General features: G+C 33.4%; 1 protein-coding gene and 1 long non-coding RNA gene across 5 annotated transcripts; one reads left to right on the forward strand and one right to left on the reverse strand.

Moving 5' to 3' along the window:
* Positions 1-3,932: 3,932 nt before the first annotated feature.
* On the forward strand, positions 3,933-6,628 carry LOC108463399 (gibberellin 2-beta-dioxygenase 6-like). Of its 4 annotated transcripts, none has more exons than XM_053023874.1 (4): positions 3,933-4,133; positions 5,323-5,632; positions 5,737-6,061; positions 6,157-6,628. In XM_053023874.1, exons 2-4 carry the CDS (start codon positions 5,337-5,339, stop codon positions 6,460-6,462), a joined length of 927 nt encoding a protein of 308 aa, XP_052879834.1. In that variant the 5' UTR covers positions 3,933-4,133; positions 5,323-5,336; the 3' UTR covers positions 6,463-6,628. The 4 variants fall into 4 exon arrangements, with proteins under 4 accessions (XP_052879834.1, XP_052879833.1, XP_017618832.1 ...); XM_053023873.1 differs by having other exon boundaries at positions 5,327-5,632; XM_017763344.2 differs by lacking the exon at positions 3,933-4,133 and having other exon boundaries at positions 5,019-5,632; positions 6,157-6,195; positions 6,312-6,628.
* A 3,164-nt stretch (positions 6,629-9,792) lies between these two features.
* Positions 9,793-11,033, reverse strand: LOC128286585 (uncharacterized). Its single transcript, XR_008277197.1, has 2 exons — positions 10,964-11,033; positions 9,793-10,779 (listed from the first exon to the last, which is right to left on the reverse strand). It is a non-coding gene; the product is annotated as an uncharacterized LOC128286585 (long non-coding RNA).
* Positions 11,034-13,879: the final 2,846 nt, after the last annotated feature.

Below are 13,879 nucleotides of genomic sequence, written 5' to 3' on the forward strand. Positions count from 1 at the left end.
ACTCTAGATGAATGTTGTATCTCTAATGAATTTCTTCTTCAAGTCTTTTAACTGCTAGCTCAGTACTTGGAGCAGTGGGCATTGTTTGTGCCACTCCTTCATCTTCGTCTATGGTAATGTTATGAATGGATTCATCATTAATAACCACATTAACAAATTTTATTACCTTTTGAGTTCACTTGTATACTCAAAAAGCCTTGCTTGAATCTGAGTAGATTAGGAAAATCTTTTCATCGCTCTTGAACTGAACTTCCCCTAATACTCTTTATCTTTTTGAATGTAGCAGGTACTCCTAAAGACATGAAAGTACCTCACACTTGGCTTTCTTCCCTTCCAAATTTCATAGTGAGTCATATGTGTATTTGCTCTCAAGTGAACTTTGTTGATGACATAGGCAACTGTGTTGACAACTTCATGCAGTATTTTAAAATCTTGGTCTAATGTGGTCTGGTGTACCACAATAATGACAATGATCTTGGGTTCAGAGTATCCCTTGTTGTCAATATTAATCACAATAGATTGGTTTTATCTTCACTTTGAAAATCATTTATAACTTTGAAAAAGATAGTAAGACCTTCAACAACAACTTTACCTTTTTCATCAACATACCCAATCCTTCTTTTCTTGGGCTTTGTCTTCCTACGACTAGTATTTTATCGAGTTTTCTAGTATTAGCATTGAATATCTTGAGCACCTATTTTGTTAAATCAAACTTTTTTCAAGTTTTCTCCAGATTTGCTATTTTAATAGTGATGCAGTCGTAAACCAACTAAAAATCTGACTAAGACAAGTGCACTTATCGATTAATAGTATAGCTATAGTGAGTAAAGATATCGTTCCCAGAAGGACTAAAAGTACTAGTAATTACCGTCTTTCTATTATTTAATACAAAATTGGAGTGATTGATTAAAATTAAAATTGACTAAATTAATTAACTAAAGAACACAACGAAGAACAAATCAGGGAAATAAACGATTAACAACCAAGAAGCAAGACAATACCCATGAAAGAATCCAGCTAGACTTCATCTGTTACTATCAATCTATATTATGCAATTTCTTCATTTAGTACCTTGATCAGTAGAAATCCCTAAATTATGTTAATACCTCTCTTCAAAACTAAGAGCAACTGACTCTAGGTTGATTAATTAAAATTTCTTTCTAATTAAAACCCCTACTGTGGCATTAACTCGATCTATGGATTCCCCTAATTAGATTTGACTCTAATCTGGTAGATTTATGTCATCTTATTTCTAGAATTGCATGCAACCCCACTCAATTATACTAGATCTACTCTTAAACAAGGTTTATTTCTCCTCTGATTCAAGCACATCAAACATGGTTTAATAGTCTAAAAATATTAAATCAAGAATTAAGCACACATAATTGAGAACAAGATCTAAGAATTTATTGCGTAAAAATAGAAATCAAATAACAGAATTCATCCTAGGGTTCATCTCCCTAGGTATTTAGAAAATTAGTTCATGATAGAAAATAAAAACATCTTAAAAAATAGTATAACTACAAGAAACAAAGAATCCCATAATAAACTTCGAATAAATCAAAAGGATATATTCAAACTTGATGGAAATCTGCTTTAGAGTTGGTTTCAATGGTGTTTTTCGAGTTGTTTTCTTGAGTATTCTATAACGGCTCTCTTATTTTCTTATTTGTATCATATATAGGTCTTAGAATACCCGATAAACCTAAAAATTGCTTTTCCTGCATATTTGGAGTGCGATTCGTGAAATCCACACGATTTAGCACATGACCGTGTGAGTGGCAGCCCGTGTAACTCGCACAGCTATATATCCAACACAAACTATTACACAAAGGCCTTCAAGAAACCCCACCACATTAATAATACATGAAAAACTAAATCTCGAATGATTTATTTTCTTCTTCATCATCTCAAAGCTTAATCTTGCAATCATTATCACAATGTGAAATCATGATGAAATCCTTAAATAAAAATACTGAATAAATCTAGTGACATGCTTACTTTGATAAATCTAATAAATACGCTAGAGGACATTCAAAAACAAGAACCAAAACTAAAAAGAAAATTAAACAAAGAACACTACTAATTAAATAAAAGTAGAATCGGCTATTATTTATTTATAAACTTTCATTTAATGTTAGGCGAAGATCTATAGCATCATGGAAACCACTACAAAAGCTAAATTGTGAAGGAGAAGTGATGAAATTTAATAAACATGAAACCTTACTTTTAATATACAAATATTCATGTTATTACTAAAAACTATAAAATATGATAAAAATAAATAAATGGTGAGATTTTATTCAACCCAGTGGTGTGAAGCACGAAATCATTTTGTCAAATCATTGTCTGAACTTAAAGTCTTGATGGGCGGCGAGTTCATTTCCCCATCATATCACATGCTATTCAAAAGAGCACATGGATCCTCCCTCCCTCATTCTTTCCTTTTTCTCTTTTTTCTTTCTTTTAATGGGTATAGGGTTACCAGACATTAATTGGAAGAGTCTATTTAGCTACCAACATTATGTCTAATGATAAAAAATTTTAATATTTTTTTTAATAATATTTTGAATAATATGAAAAATAATTGAAAAGAAAGCATTTAATCAAGTTGAATTTTGAGTACAGTCAAAGTTTATCTTTTGAAAAGAATTCATTCTACTTTAGTAAATTTGGAAAAGATGGTAATTAAAGTAACATACGAAAGAAAATGAAAAGAAATTGACTAGACATGATTTCAGTTTGAGTGCAAGACATGAACTCCTAGATGTATGTTCTTGGGGAGTTTCTTATTTCCTGGTGTGATATATGATGAAATTTAATCCTAATTTTATTTGTTGGAAAAATATATTAAAACATGTCGGTTGGAGGGTTTAGTTCCAGGAATTATTTTAAACTTTCGGCAGCTGAATTAGAATCATCGACACAAAAATAATCAGAAAACAAGAAGGCACTTTTTCCCAGAGATCAAAACAGGAAAGAATCAAGTGTGAATGATGAGAAAATAATGATGAGTCGTCCACTCTTTTTCCTATCTGATAATACTGAGACTTCTCTTATTTCCTGACGGCTCTATTCTTGTTCTTTTTAGAAAACACCACATGGAAGTGTGTGATAAAAATTCTTAACTGCAACTTGCTCAAGGACCTAAAGATTCTTGTGCTGCAAGAATTTGATCATAGAAACAGATTATTTTAAAAATTAGGCTAACTGGTGAAGGTTTCTTAATTTTTTAACTTAATTTTAATTGGTGGGTGTGGATAGGCAATGAGGCGTGGTACAGTGCGTTTGTTTATTTTTTTATCTCACGTTACAATATCATTATAATATTTAATCTCACTACTACTATTATTTTTATACTAACCGCAGGTAAATGTACTGCCCATCCAAACTCACACAACGTTTAACTTTTATTACATAAAGTTTAGAATTCGAGCATTATAGGTTAAAGATGAAGTTTAAAATTTATTTTAAAGAGTCACAACTAAATTATAAATTTATAAATTAATTAAATATAATTTTATCATTTCTTAATTTATTATTTCAAAATTATAAAAAGATTAAATTAAAATTTTATCATTTTAATAGGTCAAAGTACAATTTTTCTATTGTATTAATTTATAATTCCATTTTTTAATAGAAAACCCTAATCATGCAACTTTTCAAACTAAATCTTGCTTTGTCGATGGCGTCGCTGGCGTTCAAGTTGGTTACTTGTCGTGGTTTTTTCAACATCATTTTTCTTTTTATTTTGTTTTTAGTCTCTATCTAAATTATTGTGGTTTTGCCTACAGTTTCGTGGTTTTATTCTGTTCATATTATTCGTGGCTTTCTTTTGTCCACTTTGTTTTATTTAAAAGTAGTTGTGGTTTTTTTTTTTTTTAAATTTTTAGTTATGTTCAAGTATATATGTAAGATTTGTCTATATAAGGGTGTCATTAAATTTATTATGAACCATGCTTAAAGGGCTTTATCATGATTGACCATCTTAGACTTGGCCTTTTATGCATCACTGATGTGGTGGGTCTCTTAAGACTTTTGACAGTTTTTTCAACCATGATGGTGATAGATCTAAGATGATGAAGAGGAGGATAAGCCATTTGAGATGTGGTTTTTTGTGCATTATTGATGCGGTGAGTCTCTTGGGGCTTTTGACAGTTTTTTTTTGTTAATCGGTGTTTATTGTCAGGTTGATTTAATGATGGTAGGGCTAGGATTTTTGTTTTTGAATTATTTCAATGTTGCAATTACTATCGTTTATACCATGTGTGAGATCTTTGTATTATTATTGTTCATGATTTTCTTTTTGATAATTGGGAGTAGGAGTGGGATTGTTAGAGAATAAATCCAAATTCTCATACTTCTTGATACTAAAGCAAGAGATTATTGACATTGTTCATGCTTATTAATAATAGTATTTTCTTCAAAAACAAAATAATTCTTTTTGGGCAGGCCCTTACTTAATCCTAGCACCGCTGGTGTTGCCGCCGTGCGTATTACAATTTAAAAAAATGTTGAGAGAACTATCTCTATTTAGAATTTACCACTTCGGATTTAATTAAAACTCAATGTTGTTAGAATACACAAAAAATAAGAAAAAGAAAACCATACATTCCAAAGAATTCCAAGTCAGGTTGATACTAAAATATTCATCTCCTTTTTTCTGATCAATCCCCCAAAGGTGCCAAAAGAGGGAAAATAAAATCAAAAGAAATGCCTGAAAGTCAATGAAATAGAAAAAAGGCAGAAGACCCAAAATTTCTTTTGGGTGTAAAGAACATGGAAGGATCCAAAAACTGCTAGAGTTTTCCCATTTGCCATTTCCCCATAGCCAAAAGGGAAAAACAAAGTTACCCCACCTTTACATGTTAGAAAGGGGCTTTGCATACGCAATCAAAAGCTTTCAATAAAGTCAAAAATTGAAGGTAGGTTTGGATCTTTTCTTCTTATCATTATCCCACCATCCTGCACAAAGGCTTAATCCTTCTGTCTCAGACAATAAATGAGTGAAACGCTCTCCTTTCGACATCTGTCAACATTTGGTGGCTTCTCACTTGTTCTCTTTGCTCTTAGACTCTCTGTCCCCGAACCATATATAAACAGAGTTGCCCCTTCAAGTGTCCACCCTGCATTTCACACTTATATATTTTCAAGACTCGTGTTTTGTATATCCATTTGCAAATATGGTTCATTCAGATTCAGACCCACCTCTCCTTAACCATTATGGTACACTTTTATGCCACTCCACTCAATGTGATGAACCTCAAACCCGAGTTACCATGGAAGAATGCCAGCTTCCATTGATTGACTTGTGTGATTTAGGCAGTGACGACGAAATGGTTCGCCAAGCTTGTGCTGCCGCCATTTGCAAAGCATCATCGGAATGGGGCTTTTTCCAAGTGGTGAACCATGGCATTAGCTCTCAACTAGTCGACAAGATGAGAAGCGAGCAAGTGAAATTATTCCGAGCACCCTTTGAAACGAAAGCCACCAGTGGACTGTTGAATAATTCTTACAGGTGGGGAAGCCCTAGGGCTACTTGTCCTAACCAATTCTCCTGGTCCGAAGCTTATCATGTTCCTCTCACCAAAGTCTCAGATGAAGCTTGCTATGGAGACTTCAAATCTTTAAGGTACACTAAAACTAGTAAAAGTTAAAACACCCTTGCATTCCCTTTGTGGGGATTTTTAAGTTAGAGGTCTAAAGTCTAATCCAAAATCCTCTGGTTTTGTACAGGGAAGTGATGACATGTTTTGCAGCAGCCATGTCGGAACTGTCGAGGCTTCTAGCAGGGATCCTGACTGAAAATCTGGGCCACTGGAAACAAGCATCGATCAGCAACATATGCGACGAAACAACATGTTTCCTTCGCCTGAATCACTACCCAGCATGTCCAATATCTCCGGAGATTTTCGGTTTAGTGCCCCACACCGACAGCGATTTCCTAACGATTCTTTGCCAAGATCAAGTTGGAGGGCTTCAACTCATGAAAGACTCCAAATGGGTGACTGTCAAACCTAACAAAGATGCTCTTATAGTCAACATTGGGGACCTTTTCCAGGTTCAAACAAATCCAAACTTTTTCTCTTTCACTGTCAACATATTATTAATTTAATCATTCTAAATTCTAAATCCCCAAACTATAATTTTCTACAGGCATGGAGCAATGATGTTTACAAAAGCGTGGAACACAAGGTGGTTTCCAATGCAACAACGGACAGATACTCCATAGCTTATTTCCTTTGCCCTTCTTACGATTCTTTGATCGAGAGCTTCGTAAAACCTTCCATTTACAGAAGATTTACTTTCAGGGAATACAGAGAACAAGTTCAAGAAGATGTCAGAAAAACAGGGTACAAGGTTGGCCTTCCCAGGTTTCTACTTAAAGGCTCCGAGGATTTAACAACAACAACAGAGTCAAATACCAGACTATACATTCCAAGCATAACAGCCAAGAGCTAAACGAAATCCTATTAGCATAATTTGACACAAGTTAAAAGAGAAAGAGAAACTAATATGTTTATTTGTATTCTTAATTTTGATTCAAGAGGGGGATATTGTATTTTGGTGTTCTATTAATGTATATGGAATTTTATGACTATTATAAAAGATAGGGCAGTTTGAGAAACTTGTTCTTTCAACTGTTGCCAACTGCATACAATTATAGATAGACATGTCCACCGAATATTCCGGGAATTATTTTAAAGAATGTGAACAAATGATTGATATGTCTATTTTTTTCAAGATGCTTGGTTAATGAGCAACTTTTTGAAGCTATAAAGCCTACAGGGTAGGCAAATCTTTGTCAAGCTAGTAAAAATATGGACTCTGTGTCGTCTTTTAGATGGGTATAACTGAACATGCCCACTATCTTTAATAATAGTAAAAAAAGGAACAAAGGGAAAGTTCAAAACGATGAATGAAACAGATCCTAAAAGTTCTGTATGAAACTGATGCACGTGGAGATATGGATCTCTTTTTTCACTCTTATGAGTAAAATCCTCTCTGGCTGCCCACCTACCCTCACCAAATGGCTTCCAATATCACTGTTATCACTGTTAGCAGTCTTTAGTTTGCCACTTTGAAAGCTCTAGTCTTCATGCTTATGTGTGGACACAACTTGTTTGGGCAGTTTTAATGGTTCTTCTCCAGCTTCATCACGCACTTCTACACATAGAGATTGCCAAATTGCTTCTATCAATATGACGATCACTACACTCTTGTCGTAGCTCCCATTGCCAAACTCTTATGGGACTCTCTCCACAATGCCTATGTGAATAACTCTTGGACACAAGTTTTTAGTTTGTGCGACCAGCTTGCTCGACTTTCCAAAGAATCTTGCATAGCCGCTAATTATTTACATCAAGTTCGCTCTCTTTTGAATGAACATGCGATTGTTGGTGCTCCAGTCTCTAATGACGAATTGAGTGTCAAAATTCCCTATGGTCTAGGAGTAGAATTTTGCAAAATTTCTTCCATCATGCGAGCCAAAGACTCTCATTTCCTGTACGGAGTTTTATGCAAAACTCCTTGATCATGAGCTTTTCCTGTAACACGAGGAATCAAAGAAGACACTCCAATTACCGCCACTATTGCTACTAATACTGAACTCAACAATTCCAAAAATTGCAATTCTCATTGGTCCAATAACAATACCTTCAACTCACGATTGTGTTCAGAGACTAGCGCTACACTCATGCTCCATGAGGTTCCACAACCAACAATAGTAACCCCATTCGTTGTCAGTTATGCCGCAAACTGGGTCACATAGCTAATGTTTGCCAGTATCAATCTCACAATCATCTGGAGGCCAAGGCGCATTTAATCTCTTGTACACCTATTGCAGCCAACCAATGTGTAATGCCCCAAAAATTCTAATAGGTTATCCAACACTATTTCGGGATTGGATACAATGAAATTTGGAGAATATTGAATGAGTTAGATAAATTACAAATTTTGAAAAATTGGAGGAGTAAAGTGCAAACTTGACCACAAAGAGAAATGTGAGTTAAGATTATTTGGCATTAGAATAAGTTGGAATTTGCATTGGTTTGATTGACATCACTCTTGGGACCACATTGAAAAGATTAGAAAGTCAAGGACTAAATTGTAAAATTTTCATTTTTCCAAGAGAAAGGTAAAAATGCAATATTCTCCACACAAGGATTCAAACAAAAGGGTATATGTAAATTATGAGGTTTGATTTGATAAATGTCCATTTGATGTGAAGAATTTATGCAAAGAGACAAAATGGGGTAAAATGATAATATTGCTACATAAGGACATTTTGATCAATTCTCAAGTATATCCCTTTTATATGTCTCAACCCTATTAGTTGGTCTTTGAAGAAACAGAGAACCATCACTGGATCATCTAAAGAAGCCAAATATGGAGCAGTTGATGGTGCTCTTGATGAAACCACATAGGTTAAAAACATTCTCAATGAGCATGGTGTGGTTCTTCCACAACCACCTCCTATATACTACAATAATCTAAATGTTAATAAACCTGTTATTAATAGTAGAACGAAACATGTGGCTGTTGACTTCCATTATGTTTGACAATAAGTTCAAAACAAAGCAACTTGTAGTCGGTCACATTCCAGGTTTGGACCAACGTGTTAGCGGAAGGGACCACTAAGATTATCACTACGTCAGACACATAAATTGTATTGTTTGTTGACATGTTTGACCAAAATATTTTGATGATTTGCTTGCATCTTTTGAGGATTTCTATAGCTAATCTCATGTTTATTATTGGAGAAGAGGTTGGATCAAATAAGATTATTTTTTTCAAGGATTCTTATGTGATCTACTTACCTTATATCCTAAGATATGCAAACCAAGAAGATATGGTTTGATTTTATGATCTTTTGTATCATTATATTAAGATAATTGATTTCATGAGATTTGGACAGATCAAGATGAATTAAATGTTACTTTGTGAAGATGTATTTATGCTCTAAATACAGACGACTTCATCAATCTTGATAGATGTTTTATTGTTGAGGCAAGTTTTTTAAAGTGGTTGTTGAAGTGCCAACAAAAGTGGCGTCTATGGCTAGCACTTTGACAAGCAACATAGCTTGCCTTATTTGGAAATGAAAATTTGTTCAATCAAATTAGTTAGGCAATGACTTAAATGATTTTGTGGACGTGTACATGTTCATATTTGAAGATCCACCTTCTGGAGCAACAAATCTTTAAAGATTGGATTAAATTAAGCAATTGAATCCCTTAGATTGTGAAGAATTGATTGAGATAGCATTGGAGAACAAACCTCCAACAATTCACTTTTCATTAGCCTTTATTAGTATATTGTATTTTGTTATTTTATAGCTAAGAGATTAGATTGCAATTGATCTTAGTATGTTAGCAAGTCTCAAACTTCTATATATTTGAGAAACTTGTACAGGTTTTCGACGCAAAGTTAATAATACTCATCTCTTCATTCAGGAACGCTTGAGAGAGTGTTGAGAGTGTAAAACAAGTTTGTTACTTAGTTTTACAGCCTGAAAACTTAGAGGTGAGTGATCTAGATCTTTAGGTACAAAAGTGAGATTGTTATATCAGGGTGTGATAGGACTTAAATCACTTTGTTGTATTGAGATAAAAAATAATGAATTTAATTATCGAGTTAAACTCCACAAATATAGAGAAACTAAACTTCGTAAACAATATGTGTTTTCTTTTATTTTTATTGTTGTTTATTGCAGTGCCCATCTATAGTACCACTTGCACTATCACTTCGATCACCACATACACACTAACATGGTACATAAATCATGAGACATTCGTATATTTGTTTGCTGTTGTATTTAAAACATAATGATTTTTGGCTGCGCAGATCTAGTCAGGTCATCCTATACTAATACTCAACCTCGAACTAGAACATCCATCAGTCCTTCACCACAAAGACAAATGAAGTAACATACAATGTACCAAGCTAAAGAGTTAGAACCATCCCCATCACGCCGCAATACTAACAGCTAAAAAAAACACATACAGAAAAGACACGCTTTCATTGCTAAATGCTCAACAGCGGAGTTCCTCTGTCTCACCCATCATCATTCAATACCCTAACTTGGGGGAATACAGACCGACCCCACCATCCCACCTTAACCCCATAGGTTAAAAAGTTGAAAAACTGACGTATACACAAACTAAATTCAGCTGAGTTCATGCATCTTTGAAGGAGCAAACATCATTGTCCCCATCGAATAAATCCACTTACATTTACCTGCGCCACGCTTTTTTCAACATAGTCATAAGCATTTTCACATACTTTTGAGAACCCAGTTCAAGACATCAACCGATACACAATCCAATCAATTTTTATGCATAAACTGACGATGTAATCAATTTGTTCAATACTTCTTCACAAGAGTGGAACAAATAGTGAATACTTTCACTCGTCCTGCAAGTCATTTGAATAAAATCAATTGCCCTATTTATATACATAAATATCAGATGAAATATACTAGCTATGTCTACCACATTAAAAACTGAGTCCAAAATGCTGCAGGCTCCAATATGTTAGCTAATATCATTATATTCATGATATTCTAAATACATAGAAAAAGTTTAAGAATATTGAACATACTGAACCTGTATCATACATAGATCGATATCTGACATTTATATTTGAGTGCGAATAACATAGTTATTAATATTATCTAAGAAACCAGCATTTGCATAAGCTAACTTGCAAGTTGTATTACAATGTTGCTAAAGACTACCAAAAGTATCTCATCATGGTTAAGTGCTACTAGTCATCAACCTGTTAAGACCACCAAATAAAGCAGATTGATAAGAATTCAATTATACCTAAAAGTGGTGTATCATAAAAGCCTCAGATCACTTAATCAAACCAAAAGCAGTCAAAAGCTCCCAATTCAAAGAAACCAAAGAGGCGATACATATTATTAAAACTGTAATTATTCTCAGATTTGAGTGCACTTAACTGAAAGGAGGTTTGATAAAACCAAATTCATAATAACCTTTGACCTCAGCAGCACTTAAAAGTATAGATATCCATTGTATATAGCCAAATGTTGTGCTCCTAGATTCATAAATCTATCCCAGTTTCTGGAATGATGTTAAAAAGTATGAAAGATCTTGTCTTTCATTACACTGCAACAAGATTTAGCAAAATGAAAGACAAGATCTTACATATATACTGATACATGAAAAAGGCTTGTTCAAATGAAAGATCATGTAGAATCACGGTTGTTGCATATCAATTGTATGGAGACAGATTTTTCTTTAATAAAGGACTCATAAGCGGATCCATCATGTCCAGCTGGGCTGATAGTGGGAATTAGTTGGTCACCAGCAGAAGTAAACAAAATACTGGTATGGAGATATGGTAGTTAAAAGAGTTTCTACTCAGTGTTTGAAACTGGTTGAGGGCTCCCTAAGAGACGAGTTGACTCATGTTTTTCTCCTTTGAGACTTTTGAGTTGGATCATTAGTTGTTTCATGAACAAGTGATCTTTGATTAATGGCAATATAATATCAAGAAATATTAAGTGCAGTAGTATTGCGCTTATAAGAAGAAACGCAGGTTCTAACCTCAGAAGCGACATGACATTATTGAAAAAAACTGTCACAAGTTCCGAACATAAACTGTAAAACGAACATAAACTGTAAAACGTACTTAAAAGATAATAAAAAAAAAAAGCATTATAAAAGAACATTCTGACTCAGTTTAGGAAGAGGCTCAAGTTCTTGCAACATATATTGACAGTCTTTTTCAGCTTTGGCATACTGTCATTTTGAGTATTGGAATCTATATTCATTTATATATTTTGTTATTATTTAATTTTATATTTTGCTTCAACTGCAAAAGTGAGCGATCTATTCTTTATACAATTTGAAGTAAAAGTGTAATTTTAAAAAAAAATAATATTATTAATAGGAACTATGAATAATAATTGTAATAGGTTAATTCAGTCTGGCCCACTAAACAAAATAATATAATAAACAAAATCAAATAAATAAAAGTTTAATAAATAGTTCAGTCCCTTTACAAAATGTTAGACTCAAATTACATCAAGCCCAAACGATCCAATTAACAAAAAAACCCCAATGGTTCAATGGCCCGTTTCATTTTCCATCGTTGGGAGTGTGCAAAGATATCGTCACCGACGAAAGGCGGTTCCTTTCGGCGTATGGTCTCTAAATCGTTTTTAATTCACCAAAGGACCACGTCGGAAAGGAGAGTGCGAGGAACCGAAAGGTTTTTTAGTTTTTTTTGGGTATTTTGTTGGGTTTTTGAAGATTTTGGCTTCCGATCTGGGTTGAGGGAGACAAAGTGGTCGAAATGGGTTTTTTTTTGTAAAATCCGGCCACTGAAAACTGCAGTCGCAGTCGTTGACAATCGATGACCGCGGCAGGGTTCTGACGGCACCGATGGTCGGATTCTAGTCTGTTGAGAGAAAATAAGGGGTGGGTTTTTAGTTTTTTTTTTTTCAAATGGGGTCTGAATTTTTTTTTTGAATTTTTTTTTATATTTATAAGGCCCCTATACGACTTCGTTCGGGGCTAGTTTTAGAAGCCCCAAAACGGCGTTGTTTTAGAGCACAACCCTAGATTCGACCCAGATACTAGTAGGATCCGCCTGTTTTCTTGAAAATGGGGCTAATTGCTGCTTCAATCCTTCTGCCTTTTAATATCTTTCAATTTCGTCCCATAGCTTAGTATTTTTTTACTTCTATTTTTACCTTTCTGTTTTGGTTTTTTTTGTGATTTAATCCGTCGTTCACTGTGGACACAAATTGGGAAAGGACACGTGTGATGTGGATGGGATAATGCCCTTTTTGGTCCCTCTTCATTTTCGTGTTTTAATTTAAGTCCTTTATTTCTTTCTTGTTTTTTTACATCAGATTTCGCCGGATTTTTAATCTGGACCTTTATGCCCCTTTCTTTATTTATTTCGCAATTTAAGCTTTAAACTTTGTCTAAATTTCAATTTAATCCTTAATATACTTAATTTCAATACTTTTTATAAGCTGTTTTATTTATTATTATTTGTTTATTTATTTATTTATTCATTTATTATTTCTTCCACGTTCTTCCATAATTAAAATTTATTTATTTATATTACTTGTATGTGCTTTTGTATTTTATTATCATTATCATTATTATTATTATTTTATTATGCATATTAGTATTATGATTTATTATTATATTTTATTATGCTTATTATTATACCATTATTATTGCAAATTGATGGTGCATTATTATTATTCTTCATGATATTATTAAATAAAATATTAATAATGTCATAATTATTATCGTTATTATTATAATCAATTTGTGTTGCATTATCGTGATCTCAGCTACCTACGTACCATTGTTTTTACCATCATCATTTCGATTTTTCTTCTCTTTATTCGCCTAACCGTTTTATTTTTATTTTAGTCCCTATCATATTTTCCCTTAGGTTTAGATACATTTATTTGTTTCCTCACTATGGCTCAATCGCGTATCATATTAAATAGTAAATTCGTTTTTTTACACAACTTATAAGAAATAATTAAAATTAAGGTAATGCTCCGTATTTAGAGATTCGAAAAGTCGTGCTCTAACTTACGGGGTTCGACTTTCTCTTTGAACCTAGATAACTGAACATTCTTTTTAAAATTAAAACACATGATATTTAAATAGTAATTAAAATAAAGAGCAAGCTTACTTTCGAGGATTCGAGATGTCGTATCCTAACTTACGAGATATGACCTTTTGTTACCTCGAGATAATAGGGCATTTTACATACGTTTTGATTTATTTAAGTGATTTTAATTAAAAATAATATTATGCAAAGTGGGATCGCGTTTTAAATTCTCTTCAAATTTTTTATTTTCGATACTAAGACATCG

This window comes from Gossypium arboreum, chromosome 13 (genome assembly GCF_025698485.1).
Source record: "Gossypium arboreum isolate Shixiya-1 chromosome 13, ASM2569848v2, whole genome shotgun sequence".
In the NCBI taxonomy this organism is placed as follows: Eukaryota; Viridiplantae; Streptophyta; class Magnoliopsida; order Malvales; family Malvaceae; genus Gossypium; species Gossypium arboreum.

Coding starts and splice junctions, on each gene's coding strand:
- LOC108463399 (XM_017763343.2), top strand. CDS start 5,184: ATGGTTCATTCAGATTCAGACCCACCTCTCCTTAACCATTATGGTACA. Junction 5,633..5,736: donor GGAGACTTCAAATCTTTAAG/GTACACTAAAAC, acceptor GGTTTTGTACAG/GGAAGTGATGACATGTTTTG. Junction 6,062..6,156: donor ACATTGGGGACCTTTTCCAG/GTTCAAACAAAT, acceptor AATTTTCTACAG/GCATGGAGCAATGATGTTTA.